General features: G+C 45.2%; 1 protein-coding gene across 1 annotated transcript in view; it reads right to left on the bottom strand.

The window, feature by feature from the left end:
• Positions 1–4,642: 4,642 nt before the first annotated feature.
• Positions 4,643–24,504, bottom strand: part of LOC148435880 (uncharacterized) — a 140,302-nt gene continuing 120,440 nt past the window's right edge. The window contains 3 exon segments of the mRNA XM_088465381.1: positions 4,643–4,780; positions 14,515–14,550; positions 14,552–19,558. Coding sequence (XP_088321507.1) covers positions 4,643–4,780; positions 14,515–14,550; positions 14,552–19,558 — 5,181 coding nt within the window.

Raw genomic sequence — 24,504 nt, 5'->3', positions numbered from 1 at the left:
AGTATTTTCCACTGAGCTTGAGTCAGGCTTTGGATGGCTTTGTGCTGTTCCTCCATCTGCTGAAGCATATAAAGGGTGGAGTTCCACCTCGTAACTACCTCTTGCAGCTGGTGACAGGGCAAATTCAGCATTTCCTGCAGGTGCTGCAATCTTCTACATGCGCCTGGTGAATGGCGAAAATGTCCAGACATGTTTGGGGGCATAGAAAGCATTTCCTGCATGGCCCTGTCATTTTTTAAAGCATTTTGCACCACCAAGTTAATAGTGTGAGCAAAACATGGCATGTGGGATAAAGTGTTCTGTCTTTATGTCTATATATCCACATAAACAGGATTGTTATATATAAATAATAGTACTGGTTATGGTCCTGCATAAGGTGGTAAGTCAGTAAGGAAATGGTTTAGCAATATAGATGTTGCAATTTGCATCAGACTGTGCTAATATAAAGGAATCTACTGCAAGATAGCAGACTTCACATTCTTACATAAGTCAGTCATGGCTCCAAAATAGGAAATTTGTACTCATTTATTAATATATTAATTTTTAATCTGATGTTTGTTCACAATTACAAATACACATAATCTACAGACAAATACAACTCACATTAGTCAATATATAAAATACACAAAACAATAAACCTCTATTGAGCATATATATCTACACTAAAAACCACTTTGCTACTTGTGCATGATATGGCATGAATATTTCACATCAATACAAAGGGTAAAACCAGAGCAATCCAATTAGAATATTGATCATGTGTCCCCCATATAACAGTTGAATGTCATGTACTGACTTGCCAGCCGAATATTAAAAACCGCTGTACCTATCCGTTGTACAGGTCAGGTAATATAGCGTTGCGGTGAGCAAATAAAGATGCCAATTTCTCCAGTGAAATAGGTTAATGCTATAGGAAGTATGGCTAGGCACAAACAATCATACCGTCTCCCTTGGCTCCTGCTGCGCTGATATGTTATCCTCAGCTGTCCTTAATACAGGTCAGCGGTGCAGCACCTCTGTATGTAATGGGAGCTGGTTTCTCCAGTTAAAGTGAGCAGGTGTTGGAGCAGGGGTATCTGGAATCAGTAGTCCCTCAATCTCCCCTCGTCTCTGCTCACTTGACAGTACCGCCCAGCTAAAATAACAATGCCGATGCCGGTCTGCAGTGACGCCGCGGAGAACAAATTGCGGCTGCAAACAAACCAGCTGGCGGTTCCACTGGAGATCGTCCACAAGTAGGAAATGCTGTGTAGTAAGGGGGAATCCACTGACGCGTTTCGCCCCTTTCAATGGGGGCTTTTTCAATGGTTTAAAATGGTTTAGCAATATAGATGTTGACATAAAAGAGAGGGGTATGTTAAATAATTTTTATCCTATATGTATAATCATTTGTAGATGATAATACAATATAATTGCAAACACAGTAAAAACACACTAAGAGAAGAAAAAAAAAAGGGAGGAAGGGAGGACAAGATGTGCAACAACACAAAAATAGATAATCAGGACTTGGAATCAACAGTCCTGTGACGACCTATGTACCCCCCGCCTGATACAAGCCTGCAGCTTGGGTCGTCCCAAAAGCGTGTACATTTTTACAGCCTGTTTCTGCTTTGCAGTGTATAAGTGCAGGAGGTGGGAAATAGATGTTTCTCCTGCTCAGCACCATGGCATGTGTGTCAGGGGAATGGGACATATTATATTCACATGAAGTATTTGTGCATCACATTGTGCTGGGGACAGAGAACTGTGTATTGGATATTAATAGGACCTTATATCAAGGAGTCTGACCATGGCGGGAAATAGTCCCTTATGTATATACAAGTGTTTGTGCCTATTAGTGTATTATGGCCCTGATTCAGAGCCGGACGCTCTGACCAGAGCGCTCGCTCTGAATCAGGGCTCACCTCCATAATTATGGAGCGTCCTCCTGGACGCTCATATAGCTGTGGGTCACCACCCACAGCCTATACGAGCATGCAGGATGATGGTCGCGATGGTCTTGACCATCGCGACCATCGCCAGTGCGAGCAGAAGCCTGCGGTTGAGTTTCTCAACCGCAAGGCCAGGAGTGATTTTGGCTCTATCAGAGCCAAAATCACTCCCACTGACATCACTAGTGATGTTAGTGGGCCGGCTTCTGACGTGCTGTCAATCAACATCGACAGCATGCCCCCTTTAATCAGACACTACGAGCGAAGGAAAGTCCTTCGCTCATCGCGTCTCACGCATGCGCACGACGGAGCTCCCTCCGTCGTGCACATGCGCAGTGCACACCATCGACCCACTTGCGAGCAGATAGCCGCTCGCGAGTGGGTCTGAATCAGGCCCTATATCTCTAAAGCCTGATATGTTACGTATAAGATGCATATGGCATATGTAATACTATAATGTGTGATAAGGAGGCAGGGGGGAGACATCCCCCTCCCACATGAATGTACAGACATGGTATCTGTGTATGCCTGCTGATACCACCATAGGAAGTTACAAAGCTGATACCCCCATGTGACGATTAATTGCAAGAATAATCGCCAGAAATAATATTTTGTGAAATATGAAGTCCTTTAATTGAACTGTGTGTGTCTAGAAGGGCTGAGGCATTACCCCACCTCTTTTGAAGTTAGGCATTCCAGGAAGAGGGGTTGATAATGATCTATGTCCTGTGATTTGAGGAGTGTTATATAACTGTGTGTCCTTTAGTTCTATAGACTGTATAAACATGGTATGTCCATTGCTATTTGGTGTGCTGGTCAGAAAGGGCTGGAATCAGCAAGTGAATGGCTGTCAGGTAACCAAATGATGTATATCCCTCACAGTGTGAGGCCATGTGTGACCAACTCTCCCTTTTTATGACCCCTGAAGTCAGTGTCCTAGATCATAATCCCAGAACCAGACCTCCTTGTACCCCAGTGCCCTACTTCTAAGGACTATTGTTATGCTATCGAGGCTGAGATAAGGATTCTGGTATTTACTATAGGTCTAGAAGGTGGAAGTTGAAGAGTGAGTTATATCATCACTTATCTTTAAAGCAGGGACCCTGCTAGTTTGGCCAGGTAACCCTGTATTGGAAATCTATTAATCTCAAACCCTGCTGACCTGATTGGGAGACCCTGTTAAGTATGAACAAAGAATTAGGGATGTATAAAAAGAGAATACCATCCAACATTCAATGTTCACTCCTTGGGGTTCAGACAGTCAGGTCTGGGAGTGCATCAGGATATTCCTGTGGGTGAGATCCCCCCCCCCATCACCAGTGCTAAGAACTTTATTGTGAGTTGTCTTAGGGACTCTGATTTATTTCTCTCTTTTATTTTGTAAGAGAATATTTGCATTATAATCTGTTTGTCATTTTATTAATATTTTTGTAACTAAGCCTTGAAAATATTTTTTGGATTAAACACATGTAATCTAGCATATTCTCCGTGATTCTTGTTGAACTTGCGTGCCTGGATAGGCCCATGCTACATATTTGTGTCTCATTTGAATGTGATTTATTATTAATCTGTTGGGAGATCGCAGACCTCCAGAGAACAGTCTGCGTGGTGGCAGAAGAACCATGTATTTTGGTAAGTGACCGCGGTGCGCCGGCATCACAACCAGCTGATCCAGATTGTTGTATCTGCGAGTCAGCCCGGGTTCGTGACACCCCATAGCCCCCCTCTCTCTAAGCGCTAGGTAGGAAGCTATAGTCAGCTGGATGGCATGTGACATCACAAATGACTATGAGGGGTAACAGGAATTCCTTCTATAGCCCCAAGGGAGCCAGCCCTCTTATCAACCTGATTAAGTTCCTTTGTACCAAAGGGGCCATTGCAAGACGGGCTGGCACCGATATCCACAGGGGGGAAGCAGGGAATGAGGTGATCACTAACGGCTCAGTACCCAGCCCCTGCGCTCAAACCAACCAATACTAGGGCTCAGGGGTGGCACCTAACCGTGGGAACATCAGAGGTTTTATAATGGCAGGTGCAAGGGTTTTGAGGGAGTTCTGCCCTGAGACCTGAGGGGAGAGGAGTCCTAGCTTACATAGCAGGATCCAGGCTGGGCAGGAGTCGGGAGACTCTGGCCAAGTGTACGCTCCCACTGGAGCAGTCCCGTGGCGTGGGACTGGTGTGCCCCCTGACGCGGGGTGACTGGTCTGCACGCCCTGCTCCTGCTGAGCAGAGAACGATCAGGCCAAACTGGCCGGGAATAGCAAGTCAGGGACGGAGGAGCCATTTCCTGGAGAAGTGTGGAGCCTCACAGCAGTCGTGCACAAGGGTACTTCACCCAGCCCAGGCCGGTAAGCCAGACAGAGTAACTGTCCACTGTTCTAACACTAATGCGGCCTCTGCTATAGGGACATGTATCTTGGTTCCCAAAAGTTTTAGCTAATACTACTCGCATTTCTGTATATATTGTATATAGTTGTAGTTGCTGTGTTACATGTAGAAGTAGAGTGATATGTAAAATAAAGGTATCGTTATACCTTTGGTATTGTGTCATTTCCTGTGCAATCTAAAGGGATTCCTAAAAGGACCCGGGGTACCGTGCGGAGCTATTTACAGTTGCCTTTCTCAAGGCGACGAGGGCCAGTAGGCGAAAATAACGCACTCATAAACCCGGGATCCTCACATGTCCTGAATTGTTAACCAGCAGTAAGTCATTAGGATCTGATGATATAAATGGATGAGGGGTCCACTGAATTGATTGTACAATCAGAATCCCCTCTGATGGTGTTAATGTAGATATTCAAGTAATAATTGAGCAAGATACAAAGTGCCTTTAAGGACATAAAGTCATCCTGTGGTATGTTCAAAGTTTGATCAGAGCTGATAGGTCCATGCAGTGTGGTATTCCTCATTGACCACGGCTCTGCAGTAGCCGTGGCCCGCACACAGCCAGCTTCGCTGCTAGTCAGACAGTTCTGGGGGTTCCCCTTTATGTAAATCAGGATGTCTCACCGGCCCGAATTCTGTGACAAGTGTAACAGACCAAACAGGCACGGCAGCCAGGATGTAGAGGTCATCCCCCCGCTCTGCTGCCGCGGAATATTCACTCTGCTCCAGTGAGCAAAGGGGTGACCGCAAACAGACAACCATCATGCAGTACGGGGTAAGTAGTGATTATTTACAGCCACAGCACAGGGAGTGGGCTCTACATCCTGGCTGCCGTGCCTGTTTGGTCTGTAATTATATTGTATTATCATCTACATATTATTATACATATAGGATTAAAATTATTTAACATACCTCTCTCTTTTATGTCAACATCTATATTGCTAAACCATTTCCTTACTGACTTACCACCTTATGCAGGACCATAACTAGTACTATTATTTATATATAACAATCCTGTTTATGTGGATATATAGACATAAAGACAGAACACTTTATCCCATATAATTGAGCGCTCGCTGACACAGACATTTTTATCTGTAAAACATGGCATGTGTTGGAATTCATCCAGCTGTAATGCTCGCACAATATTGGTGGATTGTCTGAAATCACAAATCCTGGGGATAGTCTAAGCAGGGTAAGCCATTTTGCAATGACTTCCCTGAGTTTTTCTAAGAGGTTGTCAGCAGTATGCCTCTCAGTGAAACCGGTGATACACAGAGTAGCCCGCCTCTGAATGAGCTGCTTTTTTAATATTGCGTTTTCCCTGTTCCACTTGTCCACATATCTGTGGATAAGTGGTCACTGGGTACAGCAGCATTTTGGAGGTCATTAATTAAGTTTTTTTTAACGTCCCTGTACAGGCTGTGAATTGCTTTTCTAGTGAAGTGGGATTTGGTAGCAGGGATAGAGGACCTCAATTAACTGTCTAAAACCGATTGCATTATTGGCAGATATTGAACGCACATCTAATACCAGCATAGATGTTATGGCGTCAGTGATCCGCTGTACAACTGGGTGACTGTTGTCATACTTGCTCTCCCTTGCCAAGGATTGTTTAACAGTCAATTGTTTTTAGAACTACTACTAGTAGTCTTCCTGGTCCCCTTCTGGGATGAACATCCACCCCCAGCAGCAGCAGCAGGCATAGTGCTCAATGATTTTTTATGAGGAATCCAGGATAGGGGAGGACTGAGTCAGCCTTATAAAATTGGATACAGGACTACTTCTGATCATGATTGAGGATATTCATTATGAAGGTGTTGGTGGTGAAGATGCTAGGAAAAGCCTTGCAGGTGCGGGATTTTTGCTATTCACGCACCCATTTGAATATGCCCCTTAGACTCTCCTCAGGGACTTGTGACATTTCTGAGTTGGTTCCTGTGCCTTAACAATTTAAATTTTTTTTAAATGCCTTTCCTTGCCACTTCGTGTGGTGAATGGCATGTTGCCAATTTTATGTCTTTCTGCAGCTAACTTTTCCTTTGATGTTATTTTTTTTACCAATGCAAAAGATTGATTTTGATTTTAGATGCCCTGACTTACGCCTTTCATGCCCTTGGGCATCAGCTTTATTAGATGTTGTAGACGGACTAGTATCATCATGACTGGTGGCACTGGCAGCAGCTCCAGCACTAGTATGTGGTTCCTGCTCTCCTCTCAACTGATTGTTCTCCATATCAACAAACACAAATGAAGTGGGGTACAGCACACATGTCAATTTGTATCAATTTTAAATATTACACTGCAGTATCAATGACCTACAATGTCACAATATTTTTTATGAGTAAAACGCTGCGCTACAATTTAGAGTATCACTAGTTTTTTAATGAGTAAAACATTGTGCTAACACTTACAGTGTCACAAGAGCACCCCTGGACTAGGCAGCAGCCCCTTGATGAACACCACAGCACCCCTATATGGACAACAAAGCACCCCTGTGGAGTGCGGACAGACCACCTGCAGAGTCACGAATACGTGGATGATAAACGGCGGTCTGGCTGGCAGTGTCACCGAACAATCTTTTATTTTTTGTGGAATGATAATTATTAATCTTAATTAACTTTTTATTTTTTGTACACTGGGGAAGAGCACACCTGAATTGACAGAGTACCCTTGGACAACACAGCGCCCCATTATGTACTGCAGCCCAAGGCCCTTGATGGACAGGACAATACAGCAGCACCCCTATGTGTACTGCAGCCCAAGGGCCCTTATGGACAGCACAGCAGTGGCCCTTTATGTACTGCAGCCCAAGGGCCCTTATGGACAGCACAGCAGTGGCTCTTTATGTACTGCAGCCCAAGGGCCCTTTTGGACAGCACAGCAGTGGCCCTTTATGTACTGCAGCCCAAGGGCCCTTATGGACAGCACAGCAGTGGCCCTTTATGTACTGCAGCCCAAGGGCCCTTATGGACAGCACAGCAGTGGCCCTTTATGTACTGCAGCCCCTTGATTGACAGGATAACAGTAACACAGCAACACCCCGATTTATGTACTGCGGCCCCAGCCAAGACAGCACGTCCTAGTTGTTTCCTTGACATAACCTAGGCAGAATGTTGCAATCAAAACACAACTTTATTTCAGAATAGACGGTACAGGGTTATACAGAAATAGAGTTCTCCAGATTGTTATGGAAAAGTTTTGGGAAAAAAATGCAAAAATGTTGCGCCTATTTGTACTAACAGTAACAGTAAAAGGCTGCAATCTGATTACATTACAATTATTCATACCTCTTACAATGGAATGATCACATGATAATTGTGTCATAATCAAATGACAGTTAAGCCTTGAGGAGAGATAAAGTGGATGGATGTAAAGTACCAATCAATCAGCTCCCAACTGTCACTGTACAGGCTGTGTTTAAAATATGTCAGAAGCTGATTGGTTGGTACTTTATCTCTCTCCAAGGCTTAGTGCATAGACCCTTAAATCTGTAGAAATCACAAGATATACTATTCTGGACATTGTAACTATAAGCAATTTAGTCATATCAATGTTGCAAATAAATTGTAAGCTACAGTATGTAAGATGTATAATATTTATTCCTTGCCATCCTAAAAAAAATCTGTTATCTCTACTTTTTACTGCCGTCCCTTGGAAAAAATTTCAGCTGTACTTGAATTAAAGTATACTTCCACAATTTCCAAAACAACTTCCAAAACATATTGATCAACCATATTAAGATGGATGCTAAACACACATTTGCTGGGATCACGGCTGACCGGCCTGACAGCAACCCTACTGCAGCAAGGTATGGCCATGGCAGTAACTTCCTGCTTTAGTCAGATACACAGAGTCACAAATATTCAAAGTCCTATGGATCACCAGCCATAGATTACACCTGGGATGGAAGCGCAGTTCCCAGTCACATAGTTACAAACATCATTTCCCTCCCCAAAATCACAGGTTATATTCACCTCAATATTCCCTCTGTTGGAGATAAAGTAGGGGAACTGGGAGCTAAGATAGGTGAACAGTAGATGAGACCTATTCCGTAGGTATCTCCCCCAATGGTTGGGGACAGTCGATTCGCTGTGTAGAGTGTGTCAGTGAGTCTGGACCCTGTCACTGGTAGCTAAACATGATAAGCATGATGTAATTATACAGGTCTACAATAACCATTTAACCCATGCCTCTATCCCTCTCCTAACTATACTTTAATAACAACCATGACCTGGCAACCTATAAGGAGAACAGTTATAGATCATATAATAACCCCATAGTGTAGATAATAACAGCATATTTCAACTGACCTCAGAAGAACAGCATAATGGTAATATTAATAGTATGGAAGCATGAAGGTAATGTCCGTAATATACAGTAAAGGAGATGGATCTTAAGTGCCTCTGTGAATTAGTAGCAAAAGTTTCACATTCATACCAAGAGGTCTCACAAACAAACTGCATGATGCTGTGTAATGTGCTGTGACCCAATAATCAGTGGCGTAACTACCGTGGGTGCAGGGGGTGCGGGACTATGGGGTCCGGACCAACCCGGGGCCCGGCTTTCCCCCTGCACCTACGGTGCCAGGCCACTGTCCACTGCCCTTCCCTCCGCACCCTCCTCACTCCCCTATCAGTCTCCTCACTCCACTCTACTGCACTTACCTGCTCCGGGAGCTGCATGGAGAAGGAGTGCCACTGATCGGCGCTCCACCTCTATTGGCGTAACTACGGAGGGTGCAAGGGGTGCAGTCGCACCCCTGCACCCTCCATTTGCCGGGCGCCCGCTGAGTGTGTTACCAGCGGGCGCCCGGCTCCTATCCTCCTGGCGGTAGCCGGAGGACGGAGCTCCCTCCGTCTTCCGGGTCCCGCAGTGTACTATGGGAGTGACGTCATAACGTCACTCCCATCGTGCCAAGGAGCGGACGCCGGGGATGGACGGCAGCAGCACTGGAGCGGGGATAAAGTAAGTGTTTGTTTTTGTTTTTTGTGTGTGTGCGCGCGCGGTGGGGGCCATCACTACTGGGGGCAACTACAGGGGCTCACTACCGGGGGCAACTACAGGGGCCTATTACTGGGGGCAATTACAGGGGCTCACTACTGGGGGCAACTACAGGGGCCTACTACTGGGGGTAACTACAGGGGCCTCACTACTGGGGGTAACTACAGGGGCTCACTACTGGGGCAACTACAGGGGCCAACTACAGGGGCTCACTACTGGGGGCAACTACAGGGGCCTACTAATGGGGGCAACTACAGGGGCTCACTACTGGGGGCAACTACAGGAGCCTCACTACTGGGGGCAACTACAGGGGCTCACTACTGGGGGCAACTACAGTGTCCTCACTACTGGGGGTAACTACAGGGGCCTCACTGCTGGGGGTAACTACAGGGGCCTCACTACTGGGGGCAACTACCGGGGGCTCACTACTGGATGTACTGCATAGGGGGACCATTACTGGGGAGCACTACATTAAATAAAAGGAACTGCATAAGGGGGGCGGCGGCAGCTGGGGCTGGCATAGGTGCTGGGGGGTGGTACATTTTAGTTTGGGGGGAGGCACCAACATTTATCTTGCCTCCGAGCACCTGGGATGAAGTTACGCCACTGGCAGGGGGGCCTCAGACCGGGGGGGGGGGCAAGAGCGGGACGAGATTGGGGGCCGCGGGCTGAGAGGGGGGCCCATAAAAATTTTTGCTATGGGGCCCCTGTAGGTATAGTTACACCCCCGCTATAATAAGCTGTGTAATGTGCTGTGTGATGTGCTATGTGACGCTGTGTAATGTGATGTGCTATGTGACGCTGTGTAATGTGATGTGCTATGTGACACTGTGTAATGTGATGTGCTATGTGACGCTGTGTAATGTGCTGTGTGATGTGCTATGTGACGCTGTGTAATGTGCTGTGTGATGTGCTATGTGACGGTGTGTAATGTGATGTGCTATGTGATGCTGTGTAATGTGCTGTGTGATGTGCTATGTGATGCTGTGTAATGTGATGTGCTATGTGACGCTGTGTAATGTGCTGTGTGACGCTGTGTAATGTGCTGTGTGATGTGCTATGTGACGCTGTGTAATGTGCTGTGTGATGTGCTATGTGACGCTGTGTAATGTGCTATGTGACGCTGTGTAATGGGCTGTGTGATGTGCTATGTGACGCTGTGTAATGTGCTGTGTGACGCTGTGTAATGTGATGTGCTATGTGACGCTGTGTAATGTGCTGTGTGACGCTGTGTAATGTGATGTGCTATGTGACGCTGTGTAATGTGCTGTGTGACGCTGTGTAATGTGATGTGCTATGTGACGCTGTGTAATGTGCTTTGTGACGCTGTGTAATGTGATGTGCTGTGTGACGCTGTGTAATGTGCTATGTGACGCTGTGTAATGTGATATGCTATGTGACGCTGTGTAATGTGCTATGTGATGCTGTGTAATGTGCTATGTGACGCTGTGTAATGTGCTGTGTGATGTGCTATGTGACGCTGTGTATTGTGATGTGCTATGTGATGCTGTGTAATGTGCTGTGTAATGTGCTATGTGACGCTGTGTAATGTGCTGTGTGATGTGCTGTGTAATGTGCTATGTGACGCTGTGTAATGTGCTATGTGACGCTGTGTAATGTGCTGTGTGATGTGCTATGTGACGCTGTGTAATGTGCTATGTGACGCTGTGTAATGGGCTGTGTGATGTGCTATGTGACGCTGTGTAATGTGCTGTGTGACGCTGTGTAATGTGATGTGCTATGTGATGCTGTGTAATGTGCTGTGTGACGCTGTGTAATGTGATGTGCTATGTGACGCTGTGTAATGTGCTGTGTGACGCTGTGTAATGTGATGTGCTATGTGACGCTGTGTAATGTGCTTTGTGACGCTGTGTAATGTGATGTGCTGTGTGACGCTGTGTAATGTGCTATGTGACGCTGTGTAATGTGATATGCTATGTGACGCTGTGTAATGTGCTATGTGACGCTGTGTAATGTGATGTGCTATGTGATGCTGTGTAATGTGCTATGTGACGCTGTGTAATGTGCTGTGTGATGTGCTATGTGACGCTGTGTAATGTGCTGTGTAATGTGCTATGTGACGCTGTGTAATGTGCTATGTGACGCTGTGTAATGTGCTATGTGACGCTGTGTAATGTGCTATGTGACGCTGTGTAATGGGCTGTGTGATGTGCTATGTGACGCTGTGTAATGTGCTGTGTGACGCTGTGTAATGTGATGTGCTATGTGACGCTGTATAATGTGCTGTGTGACGCTGTGTAATGTGATGTGCTATGTGACGCTGTGTAATGTGCTGTGTGACGCTGTGTAATGTGATGTGCTATGTGACGCTGTGTAATGTGCTTTGTGACGCTGTGTAATGTGATGTGCTGTGTGACGCTGTGTAATGTGCTATGTGACGCTGTGTAATGTGATATGCTATGTGACGCTGTGTAATGTGCTATGTGACGCTGTGTAATGTGATGTGCTATGTGATGCTGTGTAATGTGCTATGTGATGCTGTGTAATGTGCTGTGTGATGTGCTATGTGACGCTGTGTAATGTGATGTGCTATGTGACGCTGTGTAATGTGCTGTGTAATGTGCTATGTGACGCTGTGTAATGTGCTGTGTGATGTGCTGTGTAATGTGCTGTGTAATGTGCTATGTGACGCTGTGTAATGTGCTGTGTGATGTGCTATGTGACGCTGTGTAATGTGCTGTGTGATGTGCTATTTGACGCTGTATAATGTGCTGAGATGTGCTATCTGACGCTGTGTAATGTGATGTGCTATGTGATGCTGTGTAATGTGATGTGCTATGTGACGCTGTATAATGTGCTGTGTGATGTGCTATCTGACGCTGTGTAATGTGATGTGCTATTTGATGCTGTGTAATGTGCTGTGTGACGCTGTGTAATGTGATGTGCTATGTGATGCTGTGTAATGTGCTGTGTGATGTGCTATGTGACGCTGTGTAAAATGCTGTGTGATGTGCTATGTGACGCTGTGTAATGTGCTGTGTGATGTGCTATGTGACGCTGTGTAATGTGCTGTGTAATGTGCTATGTGACACTGTGTAATGTGCTGTGTGATGTGCTATGTGACGCTGTGTAATGTGATGTGTGATGTGCTATGTGACGCTGTGTAATGTGCTGTGTGATGTGCTATGTGATGCTGTGTTATGTAATGTGCTATGTCACGCTGTATAATGTGCTGTGTGACGCTGTGTAATGTGCTATGTGACGCTGTGTAATGTGCTGTGTGACGCTGTGTAATGTGCTGTGTGACGCTGTGTAATGTGATGTGCTATGTGACGCTGTGTAATGTGCTGTGTGACGCTGTGTAATGTGCTGTGTGATGTGCTATGTGACGCTGTGTAATGTGCTGTGTGATGTGCTATGTGACGCTGTGTAATGTGCTATGTGACGCTGTGTAATGTGCTGTGTGATGTGTAATGTGATGTGTGATGTGCTATGTGACGCTGTGTAATGTGCTGTGTGACGCTGTGTAATGTGCTGTGTGATGTGCTATGTGACGCTGTGTAATGTGCTATGTGACGCTGTGTAATGTGCTGTGTGATGTGTAATGTGATGTGTGATGTGCTGTGTGACGCTGTGTAATGTGCTGTGTGACGCTGTGTAATTGGCTATGTGACACTGTGTAATGTGCTATGTGACCCTGTGTAATGTGCTGTGTGACACTGTATAATGTGCTGTGTGACGCTGTGTAATGTGCTGTGTGACCCTGTGTAATGTGCTGTGTGATGCTGTATACTGTGCACTGTGAGCCTGTGAAAAGTAATGTGTGACCCTGTGTAATGTGATGTGTGACACTGTGTGATGTGCTGTGTGATGCTGTGTAATGTGCTGTGTGACACTGTATAATGTAGTGTGTCGCTGTGTAATGTGCTGTGTGACGCTTTGTAATGTGCTGTGTGACCCTGTGTAATGTGCTGTGTGATGCTGTGTAATGTGCTGTGTGACACTGTATAATGTGCTGTGTGATGCTGTGTAATGTGCTATGTGACACTGTGTAATGTGCTGTGTGATGTGCTATTTGACGCTGTATAATGTGCTGAGATGTGCTATCTGACGCTGTGTAATGTGATGTGCTATGTGATGCTGTGTAATGTGATGTGCTATGTGACGCTGTGTAATGTGCTGTGTGACACTGTATAATGTGCTGTGTGATGCTGTGTAATGTGCTGTGTGACACTGTGTAATGTGCTGTGTGACGCTGTATAATGTGCTGTGTGACCCTGTGTAATGTGCTGTGTGACACTGTATAATGTGCTGTGTGACCCTGTGTAATGTGCTGTGTGGCCCTGTGTAATGTGCTGTGTGACACTGTATAATGTGCTGTGTGACCCTGTGTAATGTGCTGTGTGACACTGTATAATGTGCAGTGGGGCCCTGTATATTGTGCTGTGTGACCCTGTGTAATCTGCTGTGTGACCCTGTGTAATGTGCTGTGTGACACTGTATAATGTGCTGTGTGACCCTGTGTAATGTGCTGTGTGACCCTGTGTAATGTGCTGTGTGACACTGTATAATGTGCTGTGTGACCCTGTGTAATGTGCTGTGTGACCCTGTGTAATGTGCTGTGTGACACTGTATAATGTGCTGTGTGACCCTGTGTAATGTGCTGTGTGACACTGTACAATGTGCTGTGTGACCCTGTGTAATGTGCTGTGTGACCCTGTGTAATGTGCTGTGTGATGCTGTGTAATGTGCTGTGTGACCCTGTGTAATGTGCTGTGTGACACTGTATAATGTGCTGTGTGACCCTGTGTACTGTGCTGTGTGACACTGTATAATGTGCTGTGTGACCCTGTGTAATGTGCTGTGTGACACTGTGTAATGTGCTGTGTGACCCTGTGTAATGTGCTGTGTGACACTGTATAATGTGCTGTGTGACCCTGTGTAATGTGCTGTGTGACACTGTATAATGTGCTGTGTGACCCTGTGTAATGTGCTGTGTGACACTGTGTAATGTGCTGTGTGACCCTGTGTAATGTGCTGTGTGACGCTGTATAATGTGCTGTGTGACCCTGTGTAATGTGCTGTGTGACCCTGTGTAATGTGCTGTGTGACACTGTGTAATGTGCTGTGTGACACTGTATAATGTGCTGTGTGACCCTGTGTAATGTGCTGTGTGACCCTGTGTAATGTGCTGTGTGACACTGTGTAATGTGCTGTGTGACAGTTCTCCTACATCTTCTGGCTTTGAAACATTATTGAGTTGAATTTGTGTTTAGAATTGGGAAAGTCTTCTCCATCTTCCTAGTAACCTCTTTGACACATTTATCTTTCACGGCAATGCTCACTCCATTTATTATCTGATCCGACATGAAAACAGAAAACTCATCGGATAGATGTTGAGATATTGTGCTCTGAAGCTCCTGTCTCACCCTTATCACATCGGGGAACTGGCTCCGGTTATCCTCACTGTAGCAGGAGCTGTCTGGTATGGTGCTGATAATAGTGGGTATAACCTTGTCATTGATCAGAGATTCAGTGGGAAAAGATTTAATAATGTTTGTGAGTGGTATTGTGCATTTTGCAAAAATGGCACCTAGATGAACTGCCGTCTTCAATTTCTTATGTTCTTTCAGTATAAATTCTGTGATATGTCCCAAGCTTGATATGGCTGATTGCACGAGCTCATGATTACTGAACACTTCTCTGCCTGCAATAGTGCATGCTGCACGTGCTGTTTCCTTTAGGAGCTCCTCATTACTGGATAATATATTATATTTCCCTGGATTCTCAGCTTGTAGCGTGATCTCTGGAACAGCCCTTGTTACAATGAATTTAATCAGAGCTCTCTCCAGATCCTTATTCTCATTCACAAAGCTGATCATTTGCTCTTGCATTGCTTTCTCTACTATTGCCTTTAGTGCTGCCTCTGATGCTTTGTCAATGCCATATAAGATTGCTTGTGTCCCTAGTTCTTTTACAACATTCACTACACTTTTTGTTATGGTTTCTTTGGTAGCGTTTGATGCAAGAACCTTGATAGATTGAGCCACAGCATCTTTACTGGAAATCAGTGATTTTACACCAGTGGCGGCTGAAGACAGTAACTTTCCTCCTGACTTTAATATGTTCTGTGCTACAGAGGTAAAACTTCGAGTCCCATTCAGAAGATCTCGGGTAACACTGAATATTGCTTTTCCTGCTTTCTTTATAGCACTGAATCCAGCTGTCACTAGTGATGTTCCAATGCTGATGGCCTTTTCGATTGCCCATTGTGCCCAGTCAAACGTCCCTGTTAGCATACCTTGTATTCCCAATATTATATCACTAACACCCTCAGCAATGAGGCCCAATGCAAACTGACTGGCTCCCCCAAGGGATAAAGCACATATCAGTCCCCCAGCCAGAACCTGCAATCCACCAAGTATAAAACACACCAGGGCATCAATACAGAACTTTGGCTCCTGTTCTACTTCAAATACAAATGACATTCCGTAATCGTAAAGCATGGACATTTCGTCAGAGACCACTTTACCATAGTTTGTAGATAGACTGAACACTGCTTTCTCTTTTGCTACTGCACATTTTTTTCTCTCCTGGAGATCCTTTAGTTTATCCAAGGAATGATCAATAAAACCAACCCAAGATTGCAGCAAGCTCATCCGTGTTTCCATCTGAGATGTAAAATTGGTCTTCTTGTTGTGTGGCTCATATTTTGTTTTGGCCATTTTCCCAAATAAATGAGTGTTAGAAACTTCAGAAACATAAATGCTCATAGTTTTCTTTACCTCTTCTAGATGTTCAATTGCTTCCTGCATGTAACCTGGTGTCTTTTTATTGATTTTTATAAAGGCACGATTGTAAAGCGAGATGGCCCTGTATACAGGATCAGTGCTTTCTGCTTTCTTCCAGTATTCCAATGCACCATAATCGTTCACCTTATTCTGAATATGTAAGAATGTGCGATCCATGGCCACCTTTATATAGTCATAAAAGTTATCAGATTCTCCCTTTAGAAGGCTTTGGGATCTCATTTCCAGGACTTTACACAGGTCCTCCGTCAGTTGTTCTATGTTTTCCTGGTTATTGATGTCTTCTTCATGAAGTGTCAGCCATAAGGCCCAGGTCTCTTTTAAGGCTTTAAGGGCTGGTTGGTAGTCTAGCATTTTACTTTCAGACAACGCTGACCACAAAGCCTTAATGTTTCCAGTATTGTAAATATCTACTTTCAGAGAAGGTTCATAGTTTCCCACAAATATTTCCAGATGTTTACAGAAGACAGCAAAGAGCTTATGGCGGTTGTTCACCTCCCTGAGTTCAATATTCTCCATGTTAGCAATATGTTCCTTCTCATAGTTTGCCCTCAGGTACCTCATGATCTCTAATGGTTGGCCTTGGTATGCACAAGGCAGATCCTGTTGATTTAAAATCATTTGCACCATGCCTGGGTTACCGCTACGAGACGTGCGTCCAAATACTTGTTTTTCAACTCTCCTGTTGGCAGGAAAATGAGTGAGAATCACAGCCAACCCTCCACTCTGGTTTACCTGCTCAGTGACCCTAAAGTCTGTTCCTCTGCCACCCAGGTTTGTAGCCAAGATAACTTCACCTGAGTCAAATGTTCTCATTTCTACATTATGTTTATCACTCCTGGTGTACAAGGTAATTTTATCTGAGCAGGGAAATGCCTCCAATTCTTTCAACTTCTGCTGAAGTTCTTCTGCTGTTTTCACATCTTCACAAATTACAAGGACAGCTTGACCTTTGACCCACCCTTTTGAGCAAGCTTTGGAAGCCACACACTTACAAATCTCTGTGATCCATGAGACTCTCCCTCCTTCCACCTGCAGTACCGGCAGCTCCACCCTTTTGGTGTAACGGTGGGTGGGCATGACATAGCAGGATGTTTTATAATGCTTCTTCAGGAAACTGAAGTCCGCCTCATCACCCAGGGTACCTGACACCCCATAGATCCCAGATTGAGAAACATATTGTTGGAAGAAGTGGTAGTTGGACATGAAGTTGGTAACACTGGACAAAGGGGTTATGGCCAATTGATGCTTGAGCTCTATGAACTGCTGCAGTCCATTTCCCCAGCGCTTGTTCTTCTCCAGAACACCTGTGGATTTGAAGTCAATGGGAATAATGCAGTCACTCTCATGTGAACACGCCACATCTCCAAAATCAATTGTATATTCCCTGTTGATCTCCATCAATATGGCCCTGAGAGCATTCTCTACAAAGACACAGAGTCGGTTTTCTGTGTATTCCCTCAGGGACTGTGGGAGCAGAATAACACATTCATCTTGGTCACTTATTACTTCAGAGTGTCTATAGTTGCCAGAATATTTTATTTTAGATTTTATAGCTTCCACTGTTGAATCTATTAGATCTTTTTCAGTCATCAATAAACAAGCCTGACCTTGTTCCAGAAGGAGCACACATATGGTGTCACTTTCTTCTGAAGTTGAACTAGAGCTTAGAAAAGCTGCTTTTCCATTCCTCAGTTCATAAAATTTAAAATTCACCAAATTTTTTAAGATCGTCCCAAACAAGGTCAATAGATCTTTCTGCTGAGAGGGTCCAAATTTACAGATTAGATTTTTCAACTTCTCATTCCCCTCATCTTTGTAGTTGGATCCAGAAGAATCAAATTTCTCCTCCTTTGTCACCTTTAGGTCCTCCTCACTGAGACCAATGGTCACCCCACATTGTATAATATCAATAGCATTGAAATGTTTTGATGTTCCCAGCCCCACAGCATCTGCAGCCAGTTTATGGAAATACTGGATTCCTGTTGCCCAGAGAATTTCTCCTGTCTCTGAATCTTCAATTCTCTGGCACATACAAACTTTTGCCCAGATTGCAGACAGCAGCTGGTCTAAGTGTCTCATGCCAGTGGCTTCATGAGAAAGGAAGGTGATCTGAACCCCACTGTCTAAAGTCATATAGTCCACCTCATCCACTATAGCTACATCAAACTTGCGATCCCCACGAGTATTTTTTTTCTCAAACGTTTGTCTCAGGGTGTCTGCAGCAAAGTTATCCACTGTTCCGTATACAATGTTTGATTTATATGTCTCCTGTATACATTTTTCTCTCTCCTGTAAATCAGTGCTTAGATCTAATTTTGGATGAGGAGCTACGCTACATGTAATGTCAAACATTTCATAGAGTTTCTTCCACTCCTCCAGATCACGGCGAGCTAACACTGGGGAGCTGGTTATGACATCAACAGTCTTTCCCCTTATGGCTTGTATTAGAGCAAACATTGCCACAATACAAGATTTTCCTTCACCTGTGGCGATCTCCAGCAGGCAGCCCTCACTGTCTGGGGTCTTGGACAGGAGCAAAACCAGAAGAGAAGCAAGCTGGGTGGCCCGTGGGAAATATCCTATACTTTGCTTTTCTGTATGACGAAGAGGAACATTTGTTGTAACCTTGACAGCAACTGACAAACCAATTAAAGTTTTCACTAAATATTCCAGATCAGGATTGTTCAAATTAAGGTCCCTGGTCTTTGATATGCATTCTGCCTTTATGTTTTCATCCAGAACTTTATGTAGAGGAAGTTCTTCAAATACTCTGGGTAGAACTTGTTTAAGGACATTCAGGATCCTGTCTGAATATCCAAAGTTCCTCATCTCCTGTAGGATTGACTCCACATCTTTGTCCTTCTGAATGTGACACTTTAGATAGTTCATTGGGTCATTTTTCTTTAGGGCACAAATTGCAAACTTCAGTCCTATATGGTATGTTTGTACTTGCTGAAGGATTTTTTCCACTTTATCCTGAGAAATTGCATTTTTACATGCCTCAAAGTAAAATTCAAAGGCATTAGATGGTGCCCAGATCTCACTGAATAATATCTGACTCAGGTATTTCTGACTTGGCTTTGAAAACTTGGTGACAATCCTGTTCATTAGATTTACAGCTAAGGTCTTGTTGTCTTGGTAGAGTGTATTTATGATGCATGAGATGTAATAACTCTCTGGGTTTTCCTTTTTGGTATATTGTTCTAGGGCAGAACCAATTATGGTGAGGTTTATCATTGCGTTAAGTAGATAGAGGTTTTCTGTAAGTGACTGTTTTACATAACCAAAATCCTTTACCACATTCTGCAGACACTTTTCTAGTTTATTCTTTGTAGCATATTCAGTCACCAGGTAATGCTGGAGAATCCTGATTCGAGCTGCAATGATTTTGGATTTAATGGCTTCGCCCTCTTTAATTTTGTACTTCCTCAATAAATTTGTAAACTTTTCTTCCACGTCTTTAATCTGGAAGAAATATAAACCTTTCATTAATGTGTTTTCTTCTAAATTTATAATAATATTAATAAATCATCATCATCACCACAGATTCTTGATCACATATTGGGGGATTGCAGCCAATATATTTTAAAAAATTGTCAGAATAATCACAATGAACTGTTATAGCAACAGAATGTTTAATAAATCTAATTTGTTCTATTAGATTATGGAAGACCTCTTGAACTGGCAGCACATGGGACAAATATGGTGGCCTTTGAAGTGGACCCACAATTGTATTGTACTAATATAATTGTACACTGTCGTTTCCTTAAGCAAATAGTAGCCCAGGAATCATAGTCGTCTCAAACCCATCTCCTGCTCTCATCTACTTTTGTTTGGGGTCTTGTAAAATATGGAACTGAATTTAGATTATTAGATAGACTGCAGTGGATGAATGGTGAAACATGCATAATGATTATAGGGGAGTGTAGATACAGTTGGACAACTCTGGAATGGAAAACGAGACATATTTATAGAAATTGGTAAAAGTGTTTGTTATGCATTCTGCCTTTATATTTCATCCACACTACTCGTGCCCCAAAATATGCAAACCTATACCTGGGGTGGTGGGAGAAAACATTTCTGTTTAACGAGGAGAATGAGATGTACACGGAGCACATTACTATGTTGCTCCAGTACATTGACGATATTCTCATCATTTGGGAAGGCGAGAAAAGAATGTCTGAGATCTTCATACAGAAATTGAATTTAAACTGATCTATTTACTGATTTGATTAGCACCTTTTGCTGTGGGAGGAGGGTTGTTTGTAAGGGGGTCAGGGTGAACCAGGAGGGACACGTTTGTTTATCATTATATGTTTAGTTCAGATTAGACTGGTAAGTCGTTTAGACTAGTGGGTTGTTTAGTATCTGAAGCAGTGGTCGAAGAGGGAATTTTGAAGTGGGGGTACGGAATATTTAGAAGTGGACAGAATGAAAATGACACTCCACCCATTTCTTGTCATTCTGGGAGCATTCCTCCCTAAGTACAATCCATGCATGTCATGGAATAAGGAAGCTGGCTGGGAGTGCTGGGACTTGTGGTTCCTGCTCTGCTGCAGAATGACAGCTCACTGACACCTATAAGGAGGTCACATTTACATTATGTTTCAGGACAGGTGCAGATGAGCAGGGGATAAATCAGGGTAGTCTCCCACAGGGGTAATGATCCCAGTTTATGAGAATAATTGAACATCTTGCTGCATGTCTTATATCTAAAGGCTGTCCCTCTCCTCCCATACACTCACACACTGCTACAGTACAGTACACAGAGCAGCCGGCCACCCTCTCCTCCCATACACTCACACACTGCTACAGTACAGTACACAGGCTGCCCTCACCTGAGCTGTACTGTCAGGGCCGGTGCTAGGGTGTTTGGCGCCCTTCCTTCCAGTTTTCTACAAAGGGATAGTGCACGCCGTAGGCACTCGAGGTACAGTAAGGGACATGGTCACACAATAGTAGCCCCAATTCAAATTAAACCACAGAGTAGCACAATCTTATTCACATTACGCCACACATAGGGTCTCATTCAGACCCGCTCGCGAGCGCAGGACGCTCGCAAGCGGGTCGATGGTACCCAAATGCGCATGCGCATGACGGAGGCTGCTCCGTTGTGCGCATGCGCGAGACCCGGCGAGCGACGGGGAGGCCGTCACTTGGGTCTCACACCAAAGGGGGCGTGCTGTCGATGGTGATTGACAGCACGCCCCCTTTGGTGGGCGTGCCGGGGGCGTGGCTGCCCAGATGGAGGCGTTCCCATGGGCAACCATCTGTGTCCGGCCCCACTGACATCACTAGTGATGTCAGTGGGACTGATTTTGGCTCTGATAGAGTCAAAATCACTCCAGGGCTTGTGGCAACGAGACCCTACTGCAAGGGTCTTGTCGCAAGCCCGATGGTCACGATGGTCTTGACCATCGTGACCATCATCATGGACGCTCGCATAAGCTGTGGGTAGGCCGGCCCTGATTCAGAGCGAATGCTCTGGTCAGAGCGTCCGGCTCTGAATCAGGCCCATAGTGATTCACATTACACCACATAGTAGTGTTGATTATTCCTGTTAAAATACACAGTAGTGCCCCTTATACACAATGCCCATAGTAGTGCCCCTTATGCAATGCCCACATTAGTAGAGCCCCTTTTGCAATGCCCACAGTAGTAGTGGTGCCCCTTTAGCAATGCCCCCCTGTAGTAATAGTGCCCCTTTTGCAATGCTCCCTATAGTAATAGTGCCACCTATGCAATTCCCCCTGTAGTAGTACCCCTTATGCAGTGCCCTCAAGTATTAATGCCCCTTACTTAGTGCCCCCAGTATATGTGCCCTTTACTCAGTGCCCCCAGTAGTAGTGCCCCTTATGCAGTGCCCACAGTAGTAGTACCCCTTACTCAGTGTCCATAGTAGTAGAGCCCCTTACACATAAAGTCACAGAAACACACAAACACAATACTATACTTACCTAAAGCCCTGCTCTTGCATCTGCCATGGTCTAACTACTCCATCTTTGGTCCTTGCACTGGGCAATTTGAGAGAAATGTCATAACATCTCTCCCTTCACCCACTGCGGGAGCTGGAAGGTGGAGCTCAGGAGTGAGATCCAGCCTCTGGCTACCGCTTTAGAGAAGGAGCGGCTGGGTGCCCGCTGGCAACAAAATCTCAGCGGGCACCCGGGAAATGAAGTAGGCAGCGGCAACGCCTCTCCAGGTTGCCGCTTCCCTGAATACATTGTGCCGGCCATGCCCCTAACCCTCCCTCCCCGCAGCCTAAACCTAACCCCCCTAGTGCCTAAACCTAATCTATCACCCCCTCGCATCCTAAACCTAACCCTCCCCTTAGTGCCTACCCCTAACTTTCCCCCTAACCCCAGTACTTACCTCCAGTATTCTGATAAGTGTCGGGATTCCAGCAATGGCATTCTGACCACCGGAATCCCCACAGTCAGGAATATGACCGCAATAATAATAAATAATAATAAATACTATATTTAATATTTTACATTAAACAACATTGTGTATATTTTATTTAAAATATTAAATATATTATAAACATTTAAAATAAAACACCTTTTTTTCTGCAACTATTTGCTTCTTCTGTTTTCTCCACTCCTTATCAATTTCTCCTTTTCGACTGGACGCCATCGGCACTGGAGACTGCCTTTGTTCAGATAGCCAGGTCAGGTGGGGAGGGGAGGCAGGGCCGGCCCTAGGCATAGACAATATAGGCAAATGCCTAGGGGCATCCCAAGCCTAGGGTCAGATGTAGATTTTTTTTCTTTAAGCTGGCTCGGGTTCGGCAATCCGAGCCAGTCAGGAGGCAGCAGCAGCAGCAGCAGGACACTACTCACACAGACAGGAAGTGTTTACTTTCACTTTTGCTGAGGCAGCTACTGCTGAGTGCAGAGGAGAAGCCACGCAACACCCGCGGAGCTGCTGCTAGTCCCGGCCCCATCACACAGCATAAAGGTAAGAGCGGGGACATATGGGGAGTAGGGCCTCAGGGAACTGATGATAGTTACTGCTATGAGGCAATGGGAGACAGATACATATGGGGAGTGGGGGCTGATGACACTGCTATGGGAGGGGGAGATAGACATATGGGGAGTAGGTGGGGTGTGGGGGTCTGCTTGTACTGTGAGAGATGGGTACTGTCTGTGCTGTACTGGCTGAGGGGTGATGGGTGCTGTGCTATAATCTGCTGTAAATGGTGTGTTGCTGGGTGAGGGGTGATGGGTGCTGTGCTGTGATCTATTTTGTGCTGGGTGAGAGGTGCTGTGGTGATGTGTTCTGTGCTGTAATCTGTGCTGTGAGGGGTACTGTGCTGAGTGAATGGTACTGTGCTGGCAGAGGGGTATTGGGTGCTGTGATGTGCTGGGTGAGGGGTGCTATACTGGGAGAGGGTTGCTGTGCTTATTAAGGGGTGTTGTGATCTGTGCTGTGAGGGGTGCTGTAGTGTAACCTGTGCTGTGAGGAGTGCTGTACTGTAATCTGTGCTGTGAGGAGTGCTGTACTGTAATCTGTGCTGTGAGGGGTGCTGTACTGTAATCTGTGCTGTGAGGAGTGCTGTACTGTAATCTGTGCTGTGAGGAGTGCTGTACTGTAATCTGTGCTGTGAGGAGTGCTGTACTGTAATCTGTGCTGTGAGGAGTGCTGTACTGTAATCTGTGCTGTGAGGAGTGCTGTACTGTAATCTGTGCTGTGAGGAGTGCTGTACTGTAATCTGTGCTGTGAGGAGTGCTGTACTGTAATCTGTGCTGTGAGGAGTGCTGTAGTGTAACCTGTGCTGTGAGGAGTGCTGTACTGTAATCTGTGCTGTGAGGAGTGCTGTACTGTAATCTGTGCTGTGAGGAGTGCTGTAGTGTAATCTGTGCTGTGTGGAGTGCTGTACTGTAATCTGTGCTGTGAGGAGTGCTGTACTGTAATCTGTGCTGTGAGGGGTGCTGTACTGTAATCTGTGCTGTGAGGAGTGCTGTACTGTAATCTGTGCTGTGAGGAGTGCTGTACTGTAATCTGTGCTGTGAGGAGTGCTGTACTGTAATCTGTGCTGTGAGGAGTGCTGTACTGTAATCTGTGCTGTGAGGAGTGCTGTAGTGTAACCTGTGCTGTGAGGAGTGCTGTACTGTAATCTGTGCTGTGAGGAGTGCTGTAGTGTAATCTGTGCTGTGAGGGGTGCTGTAGTGTAATCTGTGCTGTGTGGAGTGCTGTAGTGTAATCTGTGCTGTGTGGAGTGCTGTAGTGTAATCTGTGCTGTGTGGAGTGCTTTGCTGTAATCTGTGCTGTGAGGGGTGCTGTAGTGTAATCTGTGCTGTGTGGAGTGCTGTAGTGTAATCTGTGCTGTGTGGAGTGCTGTAGTGTAATCTGTGCTGTGTGGAGTGCTGTGCTGTAATCTGTGCTGTGAGGGGTGCTGTAGTGTAACC

The sequence above is a fragment of the Taudactylus pleione genome, unplaced genomic scaffold, assembly GCF_031769625.1.
Source record: "Taudactylus pleione unplaced genomic scaffold, aTauple2 ptg001987l, whole genome shotgun sequence".
Lineage (NCBI taxonomy): Eukaryota > Metazoa > Chordata > Amphibia > Anura > Myobatrachidae > Taudactylus > Taudactylus pleione.
This window is presented reverse-complemented; position numbering and strand designations above follow the sequence as displayed.